Source organism: Leptonychotes weddellii, chromosome 4 (genome assembly GCF_054177405.1).
Source record: "Leptonychotes weddellii isolate Sample4059 chromosome 4, ASM5417740v2, whole genome shotgun sequence".
In the NCBI taxonomy this organism is placed as follows: Eukaryota; Metazoa; Chordata; class Mammalia; order Carnivora; family Phocidae; genus Leptonychotes; species Leptonychotes weddellii.
In genome coordinates, this window is record NC_138372.1 from 30,313,549 (window position 1) to 30,341,346 (window position 27,798).

Sequence of the window (27,798 nt, forward strand, 5' to 3'; positions counted from 1 at the left end):
CAAAATACAGTGGTTTGAACAAGCTGAAGGTTTATTTCTCTCTCACAGAACAGAGACAGGCAAAAAGTCCAGGTGGCGGGTGTCTCGGCCTCACCCAGTTATCCGGGGACCCAGTACCTTCTGTCTCATTGCTCCACCATTGAATCATCCAGGGTGCTGTCCTCACCTATTTGGTAAAAGCTGGCTCACCACCACACACGCACGCCCCAGCCTGTGGGAAGGAGGAGGAGAGGATGAAGGACAGGCCATTTCTTTAAGGAAATTCCACACAAACCCTGCAGTTCATGTCCCATTTGTCCAGAAAGATCATAGTCACATGGCCACAACTGACTGCAGGAGAGGCTGAAAAATATAACCTCTACTCAGTGGTCCCATGCCAAGGTAAAACTAGTGGTAGATAGGTATGGTGGTGCTTCTGTGACTAAAAGAAGGGAATCATGGACATTGAGGATTGTTTAGACCTCTCTGCCCAGAATCTAGTATGATTCTTTCCTTCCAAGTTCTGAGCAGTGTGTGCAGAGGAAAAACTACACTTCCCATTTACCTTGAAGATAGGAGCCACCAGTTAGATATACAGAGAAATCACTGTGTGGGGCTTCCAGGAAAATTTTTGTTGTCCTTCCTCCTTTCATCCTTCCCGCTGCCTGGAAAGCAGATGAGGTGACCAGAGCTTCAAAAGCCATATTAGACCATGAGTGACCTAGAATGTGCTAAAGATGATGGGGGCATGCCGAAAGGAAGAACCTAGAAACGTAATGATCAAGGAGCCACCATCCCAATCTTGAACCACCTAACTCTTCATTTCTTTATTTTGAGGGAGAGATCAGCCTCTTTCACATTTCAGCTGCTTTATGACCTACAAACAACCAAATGTAATTCTTAACTAACTCAAATTATTCAGTTAAGCAATGTACTCATAGTCATGCAGCTAGGAAGATGTTTACTCAGATTTACCAGGCTCCAAAGCCCATATTCTTGCCCCTCCTGGATTAAATTAGTCTTTTATGAGACAAAAATGGTATCCTTTTGGATGACTGGGTGGCTCAGCCGGTTGAGCATCCACCTTCGGCTCAGGTCATGTTCCCAGTGTCCTGGGATCGAGTCCCACATTGGGCTCCTTGCTCAGCGGGGAGCCTGCTTCTCCCTCTGCCTGCCGCTTCCCCTGCTTTGTGCTCTCTCTCACTCTCTCTCTGACAAATAAATAGAATCTTTAAAAAAAAATGGTATCCTTTTGTTAAGATTCTGCAATGCAATGAAGAAATAGTGGTAGGTTCCATCATATTTAGGGAAAGATGTTTATCCTTTACATCTAGAGTCCTTGATGTGATAAGGCATCTTGGGTAGCAAAATGTTTCTCTGTTAGATGTATGGAACATACAATTACAGAAGAGCTCCATGAGCTGTCGAACCAGGCATGATTTGTTATTCTTATCTCTGACTTTTTCTGTTAATTTTAATTGGCTTCTTGTGCATTCCTTTTGTTGTCAGCTAGCATGTGCTGACAGGCAAGCAGTAGGAGGCCCAGTGTTAAGGAAGATGAATGGGGAACATTTTTGAAATGTATAACAATCTATTCATCACTGTAACTTCTTTCCCATTTGGAAAAAATCCATAATTATTTAAGTCTAATACAGTGGGTCCACCTTATGGGACACAGAGTTGGAGAGTCTCTGATCAACATGATTGACTGATGGGCCTTCTACTGTCAGGATGGAAAAACACATAGTAAAGGAACAGGTTATGAGAGCCATTATGACCCTATGAACCTGGATAAAGGCTTTAGTGTTTCTTGTCTAGAGAGCATTTGGTTAAAGTAGGAAATCAACTACATGGACTATTTAACCCACATGTTCTAAATTGCTACTAGGAATAATATCACTAGAATTAGTGAGGAAAATTGTGCTACTTTTTATGGGCAAAGTACCAGAAAGTTGACATAAGTTGCTTAAAAGAGTTTATTAGATAATTTTCTTAATATCTCCTTTTGAGAAAAGGAGAAATGATTGTCTGAGGCTTTCAAAATATTTAGATTCAGAATGTCCTGTGTAGTATAAATAGGTAAGACTGTGATTTATCAGCCGATGTCACTTTTTCATTGTAGGGTTTTGTGGTAGATAGAATAACGAATGACCCTGCAAAGATGTTCATGTTCTAATCCCCAGAACCTGTGAGTATGTCACCTCACGTGGCAGAAGGGTTTTGCAAGTGTGATTAAATGAGAGGTTTTAAAACAAGAATATTTTAAAGGTTGTAGAGATTGTTGTGATGCCACTGAGGAGGCCAGGAGGCAAGGAATGTGGATTGCCACTAGAAGCTAAAAAAGGCCAGGGACGGATTCTCCCTTGAGTCTTCAGAAGGAGTGCAGCCCTGTCAACACTTGATTTTGGCCCCGTAGGGCCCATTTTTAGACTTCTGACCTCCAGGACTGTACGATAATAAATTTGTGGGATACCTGGCTGGCTCAGTTGCAGGGCCATGTGACTCTTGATCTCGGGGTTCTGAGTTCAAGCCCCACGCTGAGTGTAGAGATTATTTAAAATAATAATAATGACGATGATAATAATAAATTTGTGTTGTTTCAAGCTACAAAGTTTAAGGTAAGTTTATGGTCATCTGTTACAGCAGCAATAAGAAATAATGTATGTTACAGCAATATTTGGAAACTAATATAGGTGTCAAATTTTCTTGGGGTTAAGCATGGTAAAATAGTTGAATCAAGCAGAAGTGGGGTCCCATTCATTCTACTCCCAACCTCCCTCACCACTTTTTTTTTTAATTAAAGATCTTGTTTATTTATTTGAGAGAGAGAGAGAGCACAGAGGGAGAAGCAAACACCGCACTGAGCAGAGAACCTGATACAGGGCTCAATCTCAGGACCCTGAGATTGTGGCCTGAGCCGAAGGCAGGCAGGCAGACACTTAACCGACTGAGCCATCCAGGCACTCTGTCCCTTACCACTTTAAATGAGTTCATTTTAGATACAAATATGCAAATCAGGAATGAACTCTGGCTCCTTGGATGAATGGCTGATTCTAGCATTGGGACAGGAAATATTCAAGATGAGCCTGAAGCATCTTTAAAAAAAAAAAAGATTTATTTATTTATTTGAGAGAGAGAGAGTGCACACTTGTGCACACAAGCTCTTGAGTAGGGGGAGGGGCAGATGGAGAGAATCTTCAGGCAGACTCCAGGAAGAGCGCAGAGCCCCCACACTGAGCTCAGTCTCACAACCCAAGAGATCAAGACCTCAGCCAAAACCAAGAGTCAGATGCTTAACCGACTGAGCCACCCAGGCGCCCTGAGCCTGAAGTATCTTGGTAGTACCAAAAAGTAATGAAGTGCTAAAAGACGAAACAAAACAAAAAACAGTAAGACAATGACGGGGATATGTCAAAGAGATACAGCAACCACCTGAAAGAGCTCCTAATGGCCGAAGCTGGAACAATTTAAGCAACAAAATAAACAAATTAGTATTGGGTTATAACCCAATGTACAGAATAAATATCCATGAGAATGCAATGTGATTCTCTCCTAAATTCTGAGCATGTGACCAGGAAAAAAAACTACATTTCCATTTCTTTTGCAGACAGGAACAGCAGTTGAATATAAGAAGTCCGTGGGTGACACCAATGATTGAATAAATAAGTAAAAGTGAGAGAAGACAAATGTCCTGTGCAAAAAAATTCCAAGTAATTTATGTAGATGTTCTGCCCTTAAGGAGGTAGAACATAACTCCCATTGAGTGTGAGCTGCACAGAGTAACATCCTTCCAAAGAGTACAGTATGGAAAGGGAGGTAAAGTGTCATTTTACAGTAGAAAAGCCTGACAAACACTACCTCAGCCAGGTGATCAAGGTCAACATCAGTAGTAACAAGTCATATTGATAGTATGTATCCTTGATATAATGTGATGAAAAATGACATCTGTTAAAAAGAAAACCACAGACCCAAAATGGTGTCACTTAGGCCAACTCACCAAACCCAGGCTTAATACCTAACCTAACTGCAATTTCAACCTCCCCCCAGAAACGTAGTCTTAACAGTCAGTCAAGAATTTTCTGGGGCGCCTGGCTGGCTCAGTCAGTGGAGCATGCGACTCTTTGATCCTGAGGTCCTGGGTTCAAGCCCCATGTTGGGCACTGAGCTTACTTAAAACTTTTTTTCTGATAAGCACCAATGAGATAATCTGTCACATGGGCCTCTCCATCCTCCTCCCCATCCCCAAAGAAAGAGGAGGTAATCTGCAGGATAAGACTACCTGCTCTTCCCTCCTAAGGGAAAGAGACCTAACCTGAAACAATCTTTTCTTTCTTTTGCTAATAACTTCCTTGCCCCACCCTCCTTCCTACAAAAATCTATTTTATACAACTCCTTCAATTCCTTCCTACTTGTTAGGGTGGGATGCTGCCCAACTCATGACTCACTTAATAAAGTGAATTAGATCATCAAATTTACTCAGTTGAATTTGTTTTCTTAACAAACCTTACCTCTTGTGGTCTTCCTCCCAAAAGGCAGTAATCTGGCTGGCTCATTAGTAGAGCATGCCACTCTTGATCTTGTTGTTGTAAATTTGAGCCCCATGTTGGGTATAGAGATTACTTAAAAATAAAATCTTAAAAAAAAAAAAAATAACTGACCAATTGTCCTGAAAACTATCATGGTCACCAAAAACAAGGTTAAGTCTGTAAAAGTGTCTTTTTTTTTTTTAGAGATAGAGCTTGAGCGGGCGCAGGGCATTGGGAGAGGGAGAGAGAGAATCTTAAGCAGACTCCATACCATAAGCACAGAGCCCAGCACAGAGCCCAACATGGAGCTCAATCTCACAACCCTGAGATCATGACCTGAGCCAAAAGAAGAGTCGGACGCTTAACCGACTGAGCCACCCAGGCGCCCCTCTCCTATCTCCTATCGTTGTAGACAACTAAGGGGACATTTGGAACCTAAGCTGTGCCATCAACAAAGTACAGATCGTATATTATGAACATGAACAGTACCATAGACCAAGGAAGGCTGGGAGGTAACCAGTAACCTTTGGGCCACATTTGGGTATATCTAGAATGGCTACAACAACATAATTCTTTATGCTGGTGTTAACTACTGGTCTGTTATGTTGTGTACAACCTCAGCTCTAGAGGTACATGAAGAACTTTACTGTGTGAGTAGGTCTTTTTGGATAGATTTCTCTAGAGATATAATAGACAAAAGACCAAAAAAGTAAATCACAGAGAATTTTTAGATGTATCTTTTTTTTTTTTTTTTTAAGATTTTATTTGTTTATTTGACAGAGAGAGACACACCGAGAGAGGGAACACAAGCAGGGGGAGTGGGAGAGGGAGAAGCCGGCTTCCCGCTGAGCAGGGAGCCCGATGCGGGGCTTGATCCCAGATCACGACCTGAGCTGAAGGCAGACGCTTAACGACTGAGCCACCCAGGCGCCCCCTAGATGTATCTTAATAGAATTTTAGATGTAGAATATCTTAATAAAATATTTAGATGTATCTTAATCTCACACCTAGATTGAAAGGAACATTTAGTGACCCCCAGGACTAAGTACTTCCCCAGTACTGTCTGTCGTGGCTACTTTGCCCAGTCATCACGCTCCTCCCGGGAAAACAAGGACAGACTTCACAGCTGTCTCTCTGGTCTTCACCAGCTTGGGCTTGTTTCCTGCTGGTAGTTGGCTCAGTTCAGTTCATTTACTCTTGGCTCCTGGTGTTTATCTATGAGTTTCTTGAATACCTAGTGATGCTTCTAATGAGACTATGAAATTATAGCATTTTATTTTATTTTTTAAAGATGTTAAGTCATCTCTACACCCACCACAGGGCTCGAACTTACAACACTGAGATCAAGAGCCCTATGCTCTAACAACTGAGCTAGCAAGGCATCCCAGAATTATAGTATTTTAGAGCTGGCTTTAGAGGTTATTTATTTAATTAATTAATTACATTTTTTAAAAAGAATGTATTTATTTGAGAAAGAGAGAGCACACGAGAGAGCACAAGCAGGGAGAGTGGCAGAGGGAGAGGGAGAAGCTTAACTGACTGAGACCCCCAGGCACCCCAATTAATTTTTTTTTAAAAGACTTATTTATTTGGGACACCTGGGTGGCTCAGTCATTAAGCATCTGCCTTTGGTTCAGGTCATGATCCCAGGGTCCTGGGATTGAGCCCCACATCGGGCTCTCTGATCAGCGGGGAGCCTGCTTCTTTTTCTGCCCCATGCTCTCTCTCGCAAATAAATAAATAAAATCTTAAAAAAAAAAAGACTTATTTATTTATTTTAGAGGGGGAGGGACAGAGGGAAAGGGAGAGATAGAAGCTCCAGCAGATTCCCTGCTGAGTGCAGAGTCTAACACGGGGCTCCATCTCCCAACCCTGAGATCACGACCTGAGCTAAAAATCAAGAGTCGGACTCTTAACTGACTGAGCCACCCAGGTGCCCCAGAGGTTATTTAATTTAAATAATGAGTTATCTAATTTAAAATTCTTCATCTTGCAGATAAGGCTAGTGAGGGTTAAGTGACTTTTCTGACATCCCATTGCTGGCTAGTTAGCAGGGCTAGCGAGGCAGGAGAAGAACTTGGGTCTCCTAATTCAGTGGGGATTTTTCCTCCTACCTGTGCTGCCTCCCACATATCCCACCTCATGTCTGCTGCGTATAGTACACTCTCTTCTACTGAACATGACTAAATTATCTGATGCGTTAGCTGGCATCAAGAATTAAAAAGTAATACAATCTAAAGGCTTCAGCAAGACATGACAAAATAAATACCACACAGTGTGTTGCCCACTTCCCAGGCAAGAAGGGACAGAGTCAATGACTCTCAGTTTTCCCAAGTAATGGGTGTGACTCACGTCACCTTTGCTTTTCACTGGGGGTTCAGTTCAGGAGGTATAGGACTGCTCTCTGTTGGCAATTCAGTTTGAAAAGGAATTATTCACAGTTGTGTCACTCACATTACTGAAATGATTTTTCTCTGCCATTTGTTCTCTTCTTGAATCTTTTCTTGAGTCGGATAGAAGCTCCTGCAGTTCACGGCGTCTCTCACACCTCGTGCACTGTCTCTAGATGAGTGTCTTCTCTCTTTGATGTATTCAGGAACCACCTCAGGAGACCTCCCTTCCACACCTGCCTCTGTCATTGGCTAGAACACGTCCGATTTCGTCTTATTGAGGATAACACACAAGGGGAACAAGAGAACGTCTGAGTGGCAGATTACAAAGCACTCCCACGTCTTCTACCGAAAAAATAAAGCCCTGGGGCAGCCCTACGAATGACACAGGTTGAGAAATGTACACGTGTGCGTGACCACCTTTGATCTCACGGAGTCACCGCTCCAGGGGATGCACCAGGTGGCAACAGTGGCCACAGCCCCCTCTTTCTACCGAAGCGATTGCCCCCTGGGACGGAAGTGGGATCTGGATATTGCTGGGGTACAGGGAGATGGCACCTCCTCCAGTTATCTGTTGCTTCCCGTGCTGCCTGACTGCGGAGGAGCCTTCCAGGAAAAGAACTCAAGCCACATCCACACTTTCTATGTACGTATGTCTGAGGGGCTGGGGGAAAGCAAGAGGGACTCCAGATTCCTAGGAGAGCTTTCTCCACAACAGAAAGGGTGTGGGGTCATCAGCCACCTGCAGCATCAGGGCTCCAGGTCTGGTTAGTCTGGTAGTTCTGGGACCAACAGGCAGCTATTACCTAAACTTGTCAAACCCAGCCACTCGCCATCGGGGTCTTCCCTATGTTCTGGGGAGCGGGACAGGGGCAAGTTTAAGCTGCTTGTAACATGGAAAGGCCTGTACAGGGGAGAGCAGTCACAATCTAACTGCGTCTCTAGATGTGAACATGGGTTACTCACACATGGTGGTGGTCGTCGGTATTGCCATGAGTTGGTTCTCACAGTTTTTTCTTAGATTTTCTTTCTTTTGTTTTTTTTTTTAAGATTTTATTTATTTATTTGACAGAGCACAAGCAGGGGGAGGGGCAGAGGGAGAGGGAGAAGCAGACTCCCCCCTGAGCAGGGAGCCCGATGCAGGACTCCATCCCAAGATCATGATCTGAGCCGAAGGCAGATGCTTAACCAACTGAGCCACCCAGGAGCTCCTAGATTTTATTTTCTATCTTGATAAGAAATGTGCCCGTTTTTAGAAAACATAGAACCCAAAATGCTTTATAATTTCCACAGTTGATGTCTGTGTGCTTTTGACAGCTCTGTCACATTCATGATGGTTTTTCATGATTTTTTGCTCTGGCCTATTGGGCGGGCATATGAGGATGTTATGGGTGGATGACAGGGTGGGGTGGGCCTGTGATCCCTGCTGCCCCCCCAGCGTTATTTTTCAGGTAGTGGCTTCTCTCTAATACACTGGCAAACAAGAGAGGGAGCTGTTCCTCTGCTTTTCAGAGGAGACCGTTGGAGCTGTGCCTTCAGCTGCCTATGGGCACTCACAGCTCCTGCAGGCATGGCTCGGGACCCTTGCAGAAATAGAAAAAGTGCTTCTTCCTCCTGGAGAACACATGCGGGTGGTTGGGTGGCTTAACGGGAGTGAACTACATTTCGTGCTAGACTTTGGTCCCCATGCATGCCCTCACTGGGTGCCCTTGTGCACTAAACAACTTACACAACTGTGCATAACTGCACAGCTCTGTGCACTGGCCCCTGTCAAATCATGGGCACATCTCCAAATAGAGGAGTGAGAGGAGGTCCAGGAAAGAAACAGAGCACAGGCATTGGCCTGAGCAGCAGAGTGGCCAACCATGGTCCATCTAAGTGGTATCAGCATAAGTGACAGGCGCTCCGAGGGAACCATGGAGCAGGGATCCATGCAGCAGGCAAGCAGTGAGCAGCGTGGAACCTTACGTACGAGTAGAGACAGCAGAAGTATGAAATGAAGCCTGGGCCGTTTGGTGGGAACACTTGAAATATTTACCGGGGACTCTCAGGTGTTAGGAGAGTATGGTGGTATTTCTTGTTTTGTCTGCCCTGTGGGAGTCTGGTCAGGCTGCCAATGACCGCAACCCCACTTCACAGCCACAGGGCCCAGCAACCAAGGAACCCCATAGCCTTGGCTATGATTAGCCCAGGGGTCAGCCCATCAAGTTCTTCTGGAGGATTGTTTTTTTCATTTAGAGGTAGAAGAAAAGTCATCTGGCCTTCCAGATAAAGAGTGTTAAGAATGTGAATGGCCATCTTCTCTGCAATATAGAAGAAGGTGTCCCTTTAAAAAATTTTTTTTAAAATATTTTTTTAAGATTTTATTTATTTATTTGCGAGAGAGAAAGAAAGAGGGGGGAGGGGCAGAGGGCGAAGCAGATTCTCCACTGAGCAGGGAGCCCAACGTGGGGCTTGATCCCAGGACACTGGGATCATGACCCGAGCCGAAGGCAGACACCCAACCAACTGAGCTACCCAGTGCCCTAGAGGAAGGTATCTCTTGTAGAAGAGAATGGGGTCAATGTAAGAAAGAAGCAGAGCAAGAGTGAGAAAAAGGAAGAGAAAGAGTGAGAAAGACCAATTCAGAAAATGTATTTTTAGTCCCCTAGATCTAGCTGTAACTGAAGTCCACTCCTAGACTTTCAGGGTTATAAGCTGCCAGCACATTCCCTTTTTGCTTATGTTAGTTGAACGAATTTCTGTCATTTATAAATGAATGGCTTCTAATGAATACAGGCAGGGAAACTTGGAAGAGCACCTGAGCTATGCAGGTGAAACCTATCTATCTCTAACTCTTAAGTGACCTTTTAGAGTTGGGAGCCTTCAGTTCATTACAAACTGCCAATGCATCTTCATCTCGAGAACTCTAGAGTTAACTGCCTCTCTGTTCCCTGGATATTGCCGAAGTCTTTGGATGATTTCACCACATTCCTGACTTTTTATGGTTAAATCCCCTTGCTTCTAACCCATTGCTTTGGTATACAAAAGGATAGATTATGTGGCTGACCAAATCATCCATCTGAACTGGGAATTCTGCCTCACTGAACAGTTACTAAAGTTCTACCAAAAGAGAGACATATTTATTCCTAAGATTTTACTGGTAAATCCTTTTGTAAAATAAAACATGTTTGCAAAATGAGTAACCTGCTCAGTACACTGGTTTTGCATACTCAAATGTTTATATTTTAAGCTACAGATATATATTTTTCAAAATATCTATTTTATAATGTACATTATTTATTATATATATTATAAATATATTTTATATATTATATTTTATAATGTACATTATTTATTTTATAATGTACATTGTTTTATAATTATGTATGTACATTATGAAATAAATTTAAAAATATATACACAAACACTTGTATTTCTTCCTCCAAAGAAAGTCTCTATAAAGAAAAAGTATATATCATTTTGTGCCATGATATGCCACAAAGCTAAGAATCCACTCCTATGTTGGACTAGTTCACTTCAAACAGAAGGTACCAACAATACTTATTAATTCTTACATGGGCAGATTCATTCACAGATCAGGCGTGATAGAACTTTAGCAGGATGACCAGTGATGAAGGAAAAATGGCCAGAGCCCACTAAGAGCAGAACTGGGGAAAACTGACCTAACTAAAGGGTCATTTGTCAATGTCCCGAGATTAAAAATATGCCAGGACTAGTTCCAGCTGGTTTCAGTATCAAGGAGATGCATAGTAGGTGAAGCCTAGCAACCGAGGGGTCCAAGATCAATGGCAGCAAATGGCAGTCATACCCTGGTTCGAGGTTGGCAGTCAGCCCCTAGGAGGTAACAAGAATAGGTCTTGGGCTCCCCAGAAGCAGGAATGCAAAAAGCTAAGAAGAGGATCAGGGGGCGCCTGGGTGGCTCAGTCGTTAAGCGTCTGCCTTCGGCTCAGGTCACGATCCCAGGGTCCTGGGGTCGGGCCCCGCGTCGGGCTCCCTGCTCAGCAGGGAGTCTGCTTCTCCCTCTCCCACTCCCCCTGCTTGTGTTCCCTCTCTCGCTGTCTGTCAAATAAATAAATAAATAAATAAATAAATAAATAAATAAATAAATAAACTTGAGCATCAGACTAGAATACATTTCAGAAGGTGTGTGTGTGTGTGTCACAGTCAGAGACTGATAGAGCTCATGGTGCCATAGATGTCATTTAAAAAAAAAATAAGAAAGAAGAGGATCAGGATTTTAGACTAGCAGGGGTTTCAGGCTAGTCCTTTTGTCCAACTAGGAAGAAGAATGCGCACTTATCCAGCCTGGCCATTACGGATGAAAGCTATAACTCAGTGGGCATGCCTGGGGGTCAGGCGATGGTGCAACTTACTTTACTCACTGGCAGGCAAAAGGAATTCAGCTCGACTTAGGTAGTAAGGATACAGAAAAGACTGAGACATAGCATAATTGCTCTCAAATTGCTTATAATCTAGATGGAGACAGAGCCTAAAGAGATGATTTAAAATATGTGCAGATACTGAAGGACTTTGACAAGTGCTGAAGGAGAGGAATGCATAGTGTGTTGTGGGAACACAAAGAAAGGTCACTGACCCTAAACAAAGGTTTAGGCAGACTTCCTGGAGAAGATGCTAGTTGAGCTGATTCTAGCAGGCAAAGAAAAGTGAGAAAAATTTACCATGAACAGTCATGGAGGTGGGACACAGAAAAGCACAATCAGGGCATTTCAAGAGACTGGATATTACTAGAGTGGCAAGAGTCTCTTATGCCCACATGGGGGTAGGGAGGTTTGGTGGGAGCTATTTGTCATCCTCGAGTCCATTTCTCCTCTTCCTTCTAGTAATAGAAGCCCTTCTTTCCCCGCATTGAGTTTTAGCTGAGCATATACCTCCCCAGTTAGGAAGTACAGTCTCCAGCCTCCCTTGTAGTAGATGCGACTATGGGACCAAGTTCTTGGGGTGTGAATGGAAGTTAGGAGTATAACGTTCATGTTACAGCATTCAAGGGAAGCCACTCGTTCTCCACTTTCTTTTTCCTCTCTTTCTCCTTCTAGAGGTCTGGAACACAGATGTGGCCAAGAGAGCCAACCTCAGACATGCCAACAATGACCATGCCCTGGGGTAGGTAGTGCACTAAAGATGGAAGGAACCTGGGTCCTGGGGTAAACCCGTGAGCTACCTCCTCATCCCAGACATCCTCTTTACTGGACTACTGAAGGAGAGAGAAATACATTTCTTGTTGAGTCACAGTCTTTGGGGGCTCTTATTGCAGCATAGCGGGTACCCTAACGTGAGACGGAAGGAAAGATGGTGTTAGGTTTTCTAAGAGAATTCCCGACTCGGTCAGCAATGGCTAAGGAGCTAGGAAAGGCTGAGAAAACACGGTCTGTCTTAATGATGAGAGCTGAACGAGGCTGGGGCTGGCAGACAGCGAGATAAGCAATCATGCAGTCTTGTCACAAGAGAGGGAAGGCCCCTTGAGAACTATAAACTTCTACCTGGCTCTGAGAGCCAAGTTCATCCAGGACAGCAGCCAGCAAGCAACCTCCTGAATGTCTTCTTTGTACTCTGCCTTGCAAAGCCAGGTGCTCTGTCAGCTTCAAAAGCCGACTCCAACAAGCTTCGCCTGAAGACTTCGTGGACAAACCCGACTTAGTCATTTTGTGTTAATTATGTTTGCAGAAGAAAAATATTATTTATAATCGCCTTCTATTTCCCAAAGAGAATGGGTCCTCTAATTGGAAGAACTTCTGTTTTGCTAAACATGGTGATTTGCCGGGCGCAGGTTTGGAAAGTAGAAACTAGAATAAAAGGCATTCCTCTCAGTAATGAAGGGTTGAGGAATCTGCATAGGGCTGGGGGTGGTGGTGGTGAAGAGCAGCAAGGCTGGAGGCTGGGGTAGGGGATGCGAAAAGACCCCTGTGGCAGAAGCAGAGAGAAAGTACTCTGGAAAAGAGGTATGTCATGGGGGTCTTCAGTTGCAACAGCCTACGTGGTGTGAATCATGTCTCCCCTTCAGCAAATTCTGTCTTGTTCACTAAACAAGGTGTTGGTCTGAGGAGGCATAAGGGGTGTGAGTTTGAGTGAGAGGATGAGGGAAATGCTGACATCTGGATTACATACAGCATAGAGAGAAGAAACTAGAACACAGAAAGTGAGAGTCAATGCCAGTGATTACGGGTTCTAGAATTTCAGATACTTTCTGTTAGTCATTAATTCTGTAATTTGCAATTATGTGTCCTGGACTGTCTTAATCTGAGTTACCATTCACCCAATAATGACCCAGTGCCCATTACTGGAATACTTACTCATCACTAGCACATATTAATCGATTATGAAAATTCAGAAACAAAGAGCTTTCTTCTAGCTGAGGGTAGGGTGAATTTAAAGAAGGCAACATGATAGGAGTTGCATTTGAGCTGGGCCTTGAAGAATGGATAGGAATTGGTCATGCAAAGGCTTTTCAGAGGAAGGGAACAGCATGGACGATCCGACCAAAGGCAAAGTCACACATTTTTTTCAATATATATTTAGCAATGTCCACTGTGTACCAGGCGCTATGCGATATGCGAGGTCCCAGGGATGTGAAGATGAATTTGGCTTCATAGGCTTCTGTTAATATATCCTGCTATTTTTCTATTCATTTTGCTATTGGTTTTGCACATCTATCAGGTCTTTTTGGCCACATTTCTGCCTGGCTAGTTTTTCTTTCTTGAATTCTTGTGTGTGTGATGCTTCTTTTGCTCCCTAATGCATTTTAACCTGCCATTGATGACCATTTCTCTAATTTATTGAGGTCAATTGAATTTTGATCTTCTATATACTTGGCACATCCATCTGCTTGGGGTCATATGTAATATATATGAAGACTATCACTTTCTTTCCACTGTCCAGACCCACATCTCAATACCCTTTTGTGCCAATATATACTGAAAGTTAGAAGTAAGACAAGAAATAGAGCCCCAGAATCCCAGGTTACAAGACCTAGTATACTTGACCCTTGAACAACAGATTTGAACTGTGTGCATCTACTTATACATGGATTTGTTTCAATAAATATAGTATAGTACTAAGTGTATTTTTTCTCTTTTGATTTTTTTTTTTTTAAGTTGGCTTGAACATGAGGCTTGAACTCACGACCCTGAGATCAAGACCTGAGCTGAGATCAAGAGTCAGACTCCTAACCGACTGAGCCACCCAGGCTCCCTTTCCTCTTGATTTTCTCAATAACGCTTTCTTTTCTCTAGCTTACTTTATAGTAGAATGCTGTATAAAATACGTGTAACACAAAATAAGTGTTGTTTATGTTATCAGTAAGGCTTCTGGTCAACAGAAGGCTATTAGTAAAGTTTTTTTTTAAGATTTTATTTATTTTTTGACAGAGAGAGAGACAGTGAGAGAGGGAACACAAGCAGGGGGAGTGGGAGAGGGAGAAGGAGGCTCCCCGCTGAGCAGGGAGCCGGATGCGGGGCTCGATCCCAGGACCTTTGGATCATGACCTGAGCCGAAGGCAGATGCCTAATGACTGAGCCACCCAGGTGCCCCAGTAGTTAAGTTTTTAGGGAGTCAAAAGTTATACATGGATTTTTGACTGTGCAAGGGGTCATCTCTAACCCCCATGTTATTCAAAGGCCAACTGTGTATCTGTAATTGACCACAGTTTTGTCAACTGAAATTGCAATGATGTCTCTTAATGACAGTCATCACTGTTATCAACAGATACCAGAGTACCTACTACAGGTAGAAACAATGATACATGATGCATTGGCCCCCATTCTTAAGAAGAGGCTTACAGTCTAGATGAGGAGGCAAATAGACGACGCATAGGGGACTTTTCCATTTCTCTTCCTAACAGAGTAAGAGAACAGAAGTGAGACTGTGGGAACACAGGAAGGAATTTCCTTCTCTTCTGCCCTGTCTTCTTAATGGCTTCCTTCAGAAGGAAGAATTTGTTAATCGGATTGGTCAGAACCCAGGACATCAACGAATTTACATTTTACGTGGCTGGGGTCACTTTTAAAGGTCACATGGCCCTGTGTGCTGCCTAGCTCCCCATTTCCTGCTAAGTAGGCCCAGCTCAGTCTCTAGCACACACTTAGAGGAGTAAAGCTGGTCTACTTCCCAGATCTGATCATCTGCTCCCCCCTTTCTTTCTGCAGGCATGCCCACGCATCCTGGCCCCAAAATGTAGAGGGTGGAAAGGGAACAGGGAATTAGGAAGCTTCACTGCAACAGCCTTAAACCTACGCCATGTCATTCAACCTCGTCTTCTGGCAGAGTTCTATTCTAGAGGTTATTGGGTGCGAGCTCAGCTATGAATAAAATGATCCTTTGGTTTCAATTCCAATTTCTTTCTTGTGTATAGTCCCCTTGGGAACCCTCAGAAGAGGAGAGACGATTAGCAGAGCAGGATTGGACTATTTCTGGTCCCTGAGTGTGGCAGACTATATTGTTGGTCACGGTTTTTCACGAATGTTTGCTGTCCTTCCCTGTGGATCTCAGAGTTGGCCAGATGAACTTGTTCTGACCAAGAGAATGTATCAGTTCCAGGTAGAAGTATAAAGAGTCAGTGTGTTATTCACCATGATCACTTTTCTTTTTTCATGAGACCAACATTGTCCTAGATAAGGGTCAATTGATAAGCCTGGGTCCCAGCATGAAGACAAACTAGAATGTAGCCAAGGTGACCTGCCATGAACATGTAGGGTATTTCAAGAAAAAAAACAAAACACAAAACTTTGTTGTAATAAGCCACTTTGAGATTATTTGTTACCATGGCCTAACCTAGCTGACATGTTTACCCTATTACTGTCTGTATTAAACTCTGTTGCTTGGGGCGCCTGGGTGGCTCAGTCGTTAAGCGTCTGCCTTCGGCTCAGGTCATGATCCCAGGGTCCTGGGATCGAGCCCCGCATCAGGCTCCCTGCTCCGTGGGAAGCCTGCTTCTCCCTCTCCCACTCCCTCTGCTTGTGTTCCCTCTCTCGCTGTGTCTCTCTGTCAAATAAATAAAATCTTTAAAAAAAAAAACAAAACTCTGTTGCTTGTCCTAACATCTTTTCTCCCTTCATTTCTCCTAAGAAAACCCTCATTTTGCCCAGGTTATTCACCTAACTCTACATGTGCTTAGGGGAAAGGATTCTAATTCCCAGCCACAGGGGCAAATCATAATTTAAGCCATTCATGATAGTTTCTTCCTTCTTGACGGCAACTGGTTTAGATGTGGGTATATGAGACTGTGGGAAGTTGGCTTGAGGGCTTCCAAGACAAGTTTTCCGTGCTAATATAAAGGGACACGTGGGAAGAAACAGTCTCTCTACTTCTGCCAGACATTATGTGGATGCATGTGTTAGGTGGGATTGTGGCAACCATTTTGTAACTATGAGGGACACTAACGGAAGAACGTCAGAGTGAAAAGATGGAGAGAATCTGGATCCCCTGATAGTGTTATTTAGCTGTTAAATGAACTAACTCTAAAGCTGAGCTACCTCTAAATTTCTTGCTATGTGTGATAATATATTTTCCTTATTGTTAAAGACAGTAGAATCTGGAATCCAGGGGAAAAGAATGAGTTTAGTTTTAGGGACGTTGAGGTGATGGCAGGACAGCATCATTTTACATAGCTGAAGCTCAAGAGATGTCAAGATTAAATTTGAATTTGGAAGTCATCTCTGGAAAAATATTATATGCCAATACATTCGGGAAAATAATCCTATACCTGAGACAGTATCTCTGTGCTTGAGGAATTTTGGTACTATAACAAAACATTACACCTAAACAAGTGTAGCCATTTCCTAACGATATGCCACTGCCCCAGGTCCTCACCTGTCACCCATCCTAGGAAAGGAAGACCACAGGGATGGTAGGAACCTGCTAGCAAGGGAAAGCAAAGACAGTGAGGAAGTGATGACACCATCTGGGTTCTCAGACCCTGCTCTCCTCAAGCCTAGATATGCACATGCATCTGCATATGACTTAAGGTTCTAATCTTGCATAGATGACTGTGAACATGGATTATAAGCAACTTCTAAATTTACTGACTCTTATATAGCTGTTAGAAACAATCATTCCAGCAAACTATGGTTCATCATCTCTTAGACATTGTATGTGTGATACTGCAAAAGCCCCAGAGGAAGCACCAGAGTCTTGTGAACACCATGAAATATCAAGGAAATGGTCAATGTAGAGGATAGAGTCTCTAGTGCCCAAGCTGATCTGTGGTTAGAAGATAGTTTTGGGGGCACCTGGGCAGCTCGGTCAGTTGAGCGCCAGGATCTTGATTTCACTTCAGGTCACAATCTCTGGGTTGTGGGCTACCCCCGCCCCCCCCCCCCGGCCACCTCCACGGGCTCCACACTCAGCGTGTAGTCTGCTTGAGATTCTTTCCCTCCCCCTCTGCCCCTCCCTTCACTCATGCTCTCACTCTCTCTAAAATAAATACAATCTTTTTTTTTTTAAGATTTTATTTATTTATGACACAGAGAGAGAGAGCACAAGCGGGGGGAGCTGCAGGGGAAGAGGGAGAAGCAAACACCCCGCTGAGCCTGATGTGGGGCTAGATCCCAGGACCCTGAGATCATGCCCTGAGCTGAAAGCAGACACTTAACTGACTGAACCACCCAGGCACCCCTAAAATAAATAAATAAAATCTTAAAAAAAAAAAAAGATAGTTTCAGAAGTTACTAATCCATAGGGCACTAGTTTACTGATACTTTAAGAAAATACATGGGGGAGGGTTTCTATTGCAACACAAAAGGATTTACCTAACATTGCTTGAAAAAGAATTTTTGAAATTCTGTTTAGATATAACTTCTCCAAAGGCATATCCAGTAGGTAAATGAACACATCTGCATAATATTTACAGTGAAGCCTATACTTTACCTGAGACGTCTTAAAATGGGTTTCTAAGTAGTCACTGCTGGGTCTGCATTGAAATTACTCTTACTTCCCTAAGCCAAAAAAAAAAGAAAGAAAGAAAAAGACTTATTTTAATGAGCTGGAAGAGCAAATGCAATCTTCAAAGATGGCTAACTTCAGTCTTGCAGTTATTTAAAAAGGATCTGGCTTCAAACATTGTTCGCAGGCAGAATTTGCAATTGGCTAGGACCAAAGACGGTATTTAAAGATGACTCAGTTGTACGGCCTGGGCGGGGGGGAAGACCAGCCAGTAGTCCTTCTAAAAGGAGTCTTAGACCCGTTTTCATCACATTGAGGTTCTGAGGCCCAGAAGCGCCGCAAACTAGGAGGTGCTGTCCAGTGTAAGAAAATCTGAGACCCTGAGAAATGCACCTTCAAATTATCCGAATGGGAGGCGGCTAAAACCCAACTCCCCTCAACCCCCACCCCCAGCTCCAGGCCAGGATTTCCGCAGAGAATTCCGAGGCCAGGGTCCAACTGGGGGCCTAGCCGGGTGACCTTCGCCAGGCCCCAGAATCCCCCTTGGGACGTCCCTGAGGCTCTACTCCGGACTCTGCTGGGGCTCACCGGTGCCCTCGGCCCCGAATGCTCGCGACCGCCTTTGGGACGCATTCCGCTGCGCATCGTTAGTCGGGGAGCCGGGACATCCTGTCCGCCCCGCGGGACGCCGCCCCGGCCGCTCCCGCCACCCCACCCCGGCCCGCGGCGCCACGCCCACCGGGGGGGTCCCGGGCGAGGCGGGGATACCCTCCCGCGGCCGGGCCCACGGGCTTCCCGGGGCCCCGAGCCCCGCCCGCCGCCCCTCCCCCGGCCGCCGCAGGCCCCCGGCCCCCCGCCCCTCCCCGGGCGCCGCCCGCCGAGGCCGCCTCTGCAGCTGGCCGCGCGGCCAGCCCGCGCCCGCCGCCGCGCGCTGATTGGCTGGCCGGGGCCGGCGGCGGCGCTGAGTGGCCGGGCAGATTCGCTGGGTCAGGGCTGCAGAGGCGCCTGGCGCACCGGCGGGAGCGGAGCCGCGGCGCGCGCTCGCCCCGGACGCCGGCCGGCCGGCCGCCCGCCAGCCCGAGCGAGCGGCCCGGGGCGTCGAGGGGGCCCGCGCCGCGCCGGGCGCCGCCGCCCTGACAGCCATGTGCTCCCAGCTCTGGTTCCTGACGGACCGGCGCATCCGCGAGGACTACCCGCAGGTGCAGATCCTGCGCGCCCTCCGGCAGCGCTGCTCCGAGCAGGACGTGCGCTTCCGGGCGGTGCTCATGGACCAGATCGCCGTCACCGTCGTCGGCGGCCACCTCGGTGAGCGAGGCGGGCCCCGGGAGGGCGGGGAGGCGCGCCGGGGTCCCCGGAAGCCGGCCGGTGGGCGCGCGCAGCCGGGCCTCCTCCAGCCAAGTCTCCTTCGGCACCCCCCCCCCAAGACCAGCCGCCCTCCCCGCGAGCTCTCCTTGGGTTGGAGAAAGCCCCTAACCTTGAGAGCTTCCTTTGACCACCGCCGTCTGCCCTGAGGCCAAGATTTAAGAACGGGATTCCGTGTACATAGGGGACTTTGTTTTGGGAGGAACTCGAATTCGCCTGAAGCCGCCTGGAGGTCCGAGGAAAATCAAGCTGCAAACCCCAAATTTGCAATTCTGCTCGCATCCGTACCCTGTCAGTATAGCTTTATAGAAACCCTTACTACGTTTACGAAATTGCCATTAAGATGAATGTTTCTAAAAGTTTTCCAGGAGTGTGTAAGCATCAATAGTGCACTATAGAATATCATTCCCAAACTAGGAACCTATATAAGGGGAGAAATTTATGTTTGGAGTCACCTCTTGAGTGTGTAAGTGGGAGAGTAGACCGTTGATGGATTTTCTTTAAACTCATCCTCCTTTCTAAAAGTGTTGAATTCTGATTCCAGAAAAGCCAAGATTTCAGGTACAGACCATTCTGGTCTCATATTTCTCCACTGCTGTGTCCAAGAGACATTTTTGAGTAAGACATGGTTATCATCTGTGACCCTGACCTCAAAAGGTTAAGTATGTGTTTAGGTATTCTTAATTATCTTTAATGCAAGCAGTCTCCGATGGGAATCCTTGGTTTAGGAACCCCCTGTAGCCTGCAGTTTGAGTGGCTCCAGCCTCCACTCTGGAAGTAAGCCAGCTACTTCGCGGGGATCAGATGTGGGACTGGGGGTGGGGGGAATTTGGGCCCAGTTCAGGGTGCTTTTTGGGACATCATTCTTACTATTTCAACCATACTTGGTCAAATAAGCTTATAATTTGTTACTTTTCTTTAGCAGAGGAAAGGGATTCCAAATTCTGAACAGGTTACTTATAGGGATTTTTAATATGACCTGTGTCTAATGTATCTGTTCTAGATGCTTCATCCATAAATTTACCCAAACCCTTCATAAGTAATATCAGACTGTATAGCCTCCTGGAGAAATAGACTACAAGCCTTAGGTGCCCTACGTTTAGAAACAGTGTGTCATCTGTAAGGGGTACTGTCTCTCTATTCTTGATTTGCTAAAACTCTTAACAATTAGTTAATGTAGAACTGGATTCCTGAACAAGCAGTCTGCAAACCTGGATTCCTAGCACAGCTTTTTTTTTGTTTTTTTTTAAGATTTATTTGAGACAGAGCAAGAGAGGGAACACAAGCAGGGGAAGTGGGAGAGGGAGAAGCATGCTTCCCGCCGGTTTGAGCAGAGAACCCGATGCGGGGCTCGATCCCAGGACCCCGGGACCATGACCTGAGCCAAAGGCAGACACCTAACGACTGAGCCACCCAGGTGCCCCTTAGCACAGCTTTGCTGCTAACAAGTATCTTGACTTTGCCTTGGCCAGGTCACTTTATGTCTTTGAATCTCAGGTTTCTTGTTTGTATAAAACTAAGGGTTAAGGTTCTTCTAGCTCTAAAATTGTTCAATGGAATGATGTTATATTTTACTGATCTAGACCTAGCATATACATCTTTCTACCCCCAGCGTCAGTAGAACTCTTCGTTTTATTTCTTTGTTTTACAGCTTGTAAAGATGCCTTTTTAAAGATATAGTAATTGAAGTTCCACATCATATTCCTGTTCTAGACCCATACCGCATTCTGTGAAAGAGTAGGGAAATTCTCTCTGTTTTGTATCTAAAACCGCATTTGAGGAGTGCCTGGCTGGCTCTGTCGGTAGAACACGTGGCTCTTGATCTTGGGGTCATGAGTTTGAGCCCCACATTAGGCGTGGAGATTACTTTTTAAAAACTTAAAAAAACAAACAAACCATTTTAAAGAATCAGTCCTAGAAAAAGAAAATTATATTCTCAGTGCTGCAGGAAACATTTAAACCCTTTTGTTTAGTGTCTTAAAATTTTATGGGAATTCATGTGTGAATATATCTCAATCTGTTCACAAACCAGAAGTTACTTCTTTTTAAACTACGAGAAAATATACCTAGTTATTAGTTGCTGGAGAAACTGAAGACAGGCAGTTTTTGAAGCAGTTTAATCTTTTGCTAATTCAGAGATAGCCAGACACAATTCATGACACATAAAACAAACCTATCAGGTCACTATTTCTGCCATCCAAAGCAGTGAAGAGATTTATTTGTCATGGGGCTGGATTAATTGAAGCACAAAGAAGTAAGCTCCGTGCAAAGAGTGAGCTCCTTTGCTTGTTCAGTGCTGTAACGATGACTAGAACAGTGTCTTGCAGTAATAGGCACTCAGTAAATATTTTTGAGTGAATAAAGATATGCGCTCTATTTCCCAGTTTCCTCTATCGTCAAACTATAGGAAAGCCTTGGTAATTTGCTGAGCCAAGTATTCCTCTGAAATAAACTCTAGAACTTAACTGGCTTTGAAATACAGAAATAGTTACTAATGCCATTTCCCATTTGCAAATTATTGAGGGTGAGAGCTGGAAAGCCTTTGAGATCAACCATCCTGACCCTTTCGTTTTACTAATAAAGGACCTGATGCTCAAAGCTACTCAGTGCCATCCAGCTAGTTAGCACACAGTTCGAGACCTGATCTAATTCCCAGCTCCAGATGTGGGATAAGTATGTGCGAGGGCATCTGCAGCCCATGGTACCTTTTTCCATGGATGTGGAATTACACTGAGGCTAGACAGTGACTTCGCAAAGTGATTTTATTTTATTAAAGATTTTATTTATTTATTTGAGAGAGAGAGAGTGAGAGAGAGCATGAGAAGGGAGAGGGTCAGAGGAAGAAGCAGACTCCCCACTCAGTGGGGAGTCCGATGTGGGACTCGATCCTGGGACTCCAGGATCACGACCTGAGCTGAAGGCAGTTGCTTAACCAACTGAGCCACCCAGGTGCCTGCAAAGTGATTTTAAAGTTCAGGAAGTTAAGGCACCCCTTTCACAAAGTCTGCATGCATACCTTGCTCCCTTCATTCCTTCTCAAAATTAGTGCAGGGGTCGATGCAGGAGTCCGTTTGGGACAGTATGGGCAGGACCTCCTGAGCTTCCTTCTGTGGAGGCTAGTGGGACCCCAAATCCAGAGACCAAAAATTTCAGGTTATATCTGGAAATAGGATTCATACAAGAGATGGGAAGTTTGGGATTTAAAGATTGCAGTTATTTAAACAAGGTAATATGAGTAAGCTGAAGATGCCGTGCAAATGCAAGGTTTTGTGATGAGTGATCTAGCCGCCCCAGCGTCGGTTTGGATGGGATGAGTGGGAATGGCCGCGGGGAAGAGTGGAATGATCTTCCAGTGACCGAAGCAATCCTGCAGAGAATGCTTTCCCTTCGCCATTCTGCAGGATGTGGCATCATGAGAGTCCTGTCTACCTCCATTCCTTCTTAGAAACCACAAGTTCTTCATTCGTTCAGCAAATATTTAATTAGTCTCCCCCGTGGGCTAGGGTGGTGGCGAATATGTCCCCCAAATGAACACAGTAATAGTCCAAGCAAAATACAACCGGGAAGGTGTCGGGGTGCTTTCTACAAATTAACTCTTATAAACGTCAGTCGGGTATCTGGCACAGGGCACTGGGTGGCTGTCAGGACCAATACTCAGGAGTTGCAGGCTCAGCAGACCTGTTTCCTCTCTTCCACTCCACCCATCCATGCATTGCCTGCCCTGACTTCACCAGACCCCATGCGCTGAATTCCCCAGCCCGGGGTGCCCATCTGGTGCGGCTCCCTCTCCACCACGCGCCAAACTTGTATTCCTTCTTCAGCCTCAGCTCACATCACTGGACTCTTTGAGGTATTTCTTGAACTCCCTCCCCTCCCCTTCCCTCAGGCAATCCCTTTCCGGTCTGCTGCCAAGTAACATTGTTTAAAATAACATCCATCATATTTTATTGTAATTTATCTATTTACAAAGTTTATCTTCTCTCTCTCTCTCTCCGTAAATGACTGGGGATCCCTCAGATGTATGCTCCATAACTGGTACACAGTAGGCTTGCAATTAATTTTTGGATGATTGAGTGAAGGGCCCGAGAGGCTAATTTGAAGCATAGGAGACTTTTACCCTAATTAGGTTCTGTTTGGGAGATCATGCTTGGATGTGTGAATGTTTCTGTGATGAGCCATTCTATGGGGCCAGAATCACCAGGGCAAATTAAGTTCTTTGACCACCCACAGGCCTTTACAATGACAATTTCTTATCTCAGGAAACAAGGATAGTCACAAACTCAGGGATAGACATCAAGACCGAAAAAATGCATCTGACCTGGAAATGAGGGTGTGTAACAGTTTGTCTCCTAGGAGCGGAATGATTCAGCATTCCCTTCCTTCCTTTCAGAGCTGAAACCTTGGTGGCCATATGGCAAATTCTGGGTCAGGTTCTTTATTATTTTATTTTTATTTATTTGTTTAAGATTTATTTATTTATTTTGGGAGAGAAGGGGGGTGTGCACCTGTGAGTGGGGGGAGGGGCAGAGGGAGAGAGTCTTCCGAGCAGATTCCCTGCTGAGCGCAGAGCGCAATGTGGGGGGTTCTATCCCAGGACCCATGAGAACATGACCAGAGCTGAAACCAAGAGTCAGATGCCCAACCACCTGAGCCACCCAGGCGCCCCTAAGTCAGGTTCTTTAAATTAAGGTGTCTGGGATACTTTTCCTTGGTTCTTTGCAGTAATCAGCTGAGTAAGATTTAAATGTTTGGGTGGAGGGAATCCTAACTGAATTGGAGGAAAAGGTCATATCGCAGCCTTCCAGGAGACAACAGAGGCCTCATGGAGAAGGGAAGGAGTCCCGTTGCTATGCAAGGAGGCACTAGTAGGCAAGGATACCATGCTAACCTAAGGCACAGAGGTTGATCTTTGATCTCGCTCTCTGCCAAGGGCCTGTGCCTGACACCCTGTAATCTGAATAAGCCATCATATAGGACTAGTGGAAAAGTCAGAGAGTGGCTAGAAGCATCTACCATATACTGTTTCTAAGCTGATGTGAGCACTGAATGGATACGCTTTACCCCGTGGGTCCACGTTTATATCCGTGGGCTAATCTCAAGGACTGAGGATGGATTGGATGTGTGGTTTATGATTCTAACAGTAGTTTTTAGGGATACCTCATGAACTGTGTTGGAAAAAGTTCTAGAACCAGTAGATCCTTAGTAGATCTCAAAGTCTTACAGATTTCTGGACCACCTCTTGCTGCTACCATAACACTTGTACCAAATTTGTTAGGCTTGCCTGGTGGAAGGCATCAGAGAGGTCCATGTCATTCCCATCCATCCACACCTCCTCCTTGGCACTCCCCTTACTAGCAGGGAGTCCAGGGACATCCAGGCAGGTCAGTGCTAGCCTTACCTCACTCCACCCCCTTCTCCAGGGGGTAAATGCGCCACTTTGCCCACTTCACTGAGAGACTTGACCTTATTTTAACACAAACCTACAACATGATCTGAAGTTTTCGATCTATTTCTTTTTTTTTAAGATTTTTAAAAAAATTATGTTAATCACCATACATTACATCATTAGTTTTTGATGTAGTGTTCCATGATTCATTGTTTGCGTATAACACCCAGTGCTCCATGCAGAACGTGCCCTCTTTAATACCCATCACCAGGCTAACCCATTCCCCCACCGCCCTCCCCTCTAGAACCCTCAGTTTGTTTTTCAGAGTCCATAGTCTTTCATGGTTTGTCTCCCCCTCCAATTTCCCCCCCTCATTCTTCCCCTCCTGCTATCTTCTTCTTTTTTTTTTTTAACATATAATGTATTATTTGTTTCAGAGGTACAGGTCTGTGATTCAACAGTCTATTTCTATTTGATCTTTCACTATTAAAGAGTAACTCAAGAAGACCGCCCCCCCCCATGAGAAAGTGATAAATTTAAGTTACTCTGCATTGAGGAACTAACAAGAATAATGGTTCTTTATTTCTGTAACTCTGTTATTAATGCTTCCATATCTTTTATGTGCCTTAATCTTCATAACCATCCTACTCATTCAACAGCTGTTGCCTGTCCAGTCTGTGCCAGGCACTGTGCTAGGTACTGGAGATAGAATGAAGAGTAAGAACACAGTCTCCATCCTCATTGTTAAGATTTCATTCATTCATTTGGTCAACAAATACCTGCTGATCACCTGCTACCTGTGTAAGGTATCATTCTAGGTACCAGAACAAAACAGGCAGAAATCTCTGCCTCTCCAGGAAATTACAGTCTAGATGGGGAAGAGAGGATATAAACAAGATAAGTAAAATGTATAATATGTTGGTGAAAAGGACTAAGGAGGAAAAAACAGGGAAGGGGAATGGGAGGATAGAATGTTTCTGGAGGTAGGGGAGGGGATGCAATTTTGCATAGGGTGGCTAGGGTGGTCCTCACCTAGGAGATGATGTTCAAGTAAAGACCTGAAGGAGGTGAGTAAGCCATTTAGATATCTGGAATTAGGGGTGCCTGGGTGGCGTAGTGGGTTAAGCGGCTGCCTTCAGCTCAGGTCATGGTCCCAGAGTCCTGGGATTGGGCCCCACATCGGGCTCGTTGCTCAGTGGAGAGTCTGCTTCTCCCTCTGCCCCTGTCCCCCCCCCCCACCATGTGCTCTCTCTCGCTCTCTCTCTCTCTCTCCTCTGTCTGTCTCAAATAAATAAATAAAATCTTTAAGAAAATAGATATCCAGGATTAGAGTAGAATAGACAAGAGGGAGCAGCAAAGCAGTGTGTGGCCAGAGCAGAGTGAACCAAGGGGCAGGCATTAGGAAAGAAGGTCAGAGAAGTGGAGGGTAGGGGGAGAAGAGCCATTGTATAGGGCCTTGTAGGTCATAGAAGGATCTTTTTTTTTTCTTAAGTAGGCTCCATGCCTAGGGTGGAGCCCAACACAGGGCTTGAACTCACAACCCCAAAATCAAGACCTGAGCTGAGGTCAAGAGTTGGACACTTAGCCAACTGAGCCACCCAGGTGCTCTGGTCATGGAAGGACTTTGTGTTTTACTCTGGATGAGCTGGGAATCCATTGAAGGGTTTTGAGTGGAGGGGTGACATGATCTGCCTTAATGGTCACAGGGTCATTTTGGTCACAGTGTTGAGAACAGACTGGTGGCAGCAAGGGCAGAAGCAGGGAGATCGCTGAGGTCATTGCTGCAATTCAGGTGAGAGATAATTATTGGACTAGAATGATTTCAGAGGAGGAAGTGCAAAGTGACTGGATTTTGGATAAATTTTGAAGACAAAGTTGTCAGGACTTGCCTACCGGATCAGATGTTGGATGTTCAGGAGAGACTAGACAGGAGGACTCCAGTGTGTCTGTCCTGAGGAGCTAGAAGAATAGTTTGCCATTTACGCATATGGAAAGGGTGTAGGAGTAGGTTTGGACAGGTGGTGAGGATCAGGACTTAGTGCGAGGTGCCCATTAGACATCGAAGTGGAAATGTCAAGTAGGCAATTTCATATTGTTGGGGATACAGGAGAAAGCCCTGGGCTGATGATATCAAAGTAGAAGCTTCTCCATACACCTGGCAAGGGAGTGACTACAGATAGAAAAGAGAAGTGGTCCAGGGACTGAGCTCTGGGGCACTCCAGTTAGTGGCTGGGGGGAAGAGGAGCGGCCAGCAAAGAATCCTAAGTATACGGGATGAAGAAATCCAGGAGCGAATGGTGTCTTGGAAGCCAAGTGGAGAAAGTATTTAAGGAAGGAAGATGTGATCAGACGGTGTTCAGGTTTTGCTGGTTGATCAAGTCAGTTGAGGGATGAGAATGGACCATTGGATTTAGCAATGGTGGCCTTAGCGTCGGTGTCCCTGATAGGAGAAGTCTCATGAAGTAATGGAAACCAGTGAATATACACACTTAGTCTTGTTATAAAGGGAAGGTGCGAAATGGATTGATAGCCTGCTACGAACGGAATTGTGTTTCTCCCCCAAATTTTCTCTCTCTGCCTTCTGAGGTTACAGCAAGAAGGCAGCTGTCTGCAAGCCAGGAACAGGGCCCTTACCAGAACCCAGCCATGCCAGCCCTATCAGACTTCCAGTCCCCAGAACCTTGAGAAATAAATGTCTCTTGTTTAAGCCACCCAGTCTGTGGCATTTTGTTATAGCAGCCTGAGCTGACTCAGACATTACTCAAAGGGCAGATGGGTTTGAGAAGCTTTTCTTGAAGAAAAGAGAAATAACAGCATGTTGTATGCTCACGTGAGTGATCCAATGGAGAGAAATTGATGATGCAGGAGAGAGAGGTGAATTGCTGGAGCAGTGTTTCAAATGAGTGGGAGGGGTTGGGATCTATTGCATATTTCCAGGAGCTGGCCTGAGCTAGGAGCGAGGACGCTTCAGCCATTCTCATAAGAGAGAAAGTAACCTGTATGAGCCAGGTGCTGGCAGGTGGGCAGATGTGCTGTGGCAGCTTGTAGAGAAGTTCCTTTCTGATTGCTTCAGCTTCTCGCCTCTTCTCTTTCTCTCCTCCTCTAATAGGAAGAGGGAGAAGGCGGGAGGCAGTAGCAAGAAGAGAAAGTGAAATCGTCTAGGGTCAGGGAGAGTGAATGTCCCCGGGGAAATAGGGTGCTTGCCAGGCGGCAGGGAGGATGCCCTTGAGACCAGTCAGCAGGTTTATGTATTCTTTTC

At 45.2% G+C, this 27,798-nt stretch overlaps 1 protein-coding gene and 2 long non-coding RNA genes across 3 annotated transcripts in view; 2 read left to right on the top strand and 1 right to left on the bottom strand.

Moving 5' to 3' along the window:
- LOC145721250 (uncharacterized) overlaps positions 1-14,183 on the top strand; it is a 50,462-nt gene extending 36,279 nt beyond the window's left edge. Inside the window, exons 5-6 of the long non-coding RNA XR_014144837.1 lie at positions 7,102-7,541; positions 11,953-14,183. This is a non-coding gene — a long non-coding RNA (uncharacterized LOC145721250). The remainder of the gene's footprint in view (positions 1-7,101; positions 7,542-11,952) is intronic.
- LOC115944170 (uncharacterized) lies at positions 18-18,492 on the bottom strand. Its single transcript, XR_004078750.2, has 5 exons — positions 18,380-18,492; positions 17,777-17,844; positions 6,960-7,168; positions 545-644; positions 18-211 (listed from the first exon to the last, which is right to left on the bottom strand). It is a non-coding gene; the product is annotated as an uncharacterized LOC115944170 (long non-coding RNA).
- Positions 18,493-18,844: 352 nt separating this feature from the next.
- RIMKLA (ribosomal modification protein rimK like family member A) overlaps positions 18,845-27,798 on the top strand; it is a 35,084-nt gene continuing 26,130 nt past the window's right edge. Inside the window, exon 1 of the mRNA XM_006742924.3 lies at positions 18,845-19,096. Within this exon, the coding sequence (XP_006742987.1) occupies positions 18,934-19,096 (163 nt within the window). The 5' untranslated portion in view covers positions 18,845-18,933. The remainder of the gene's footprint in view (positions 19,097-27,798) is intronic.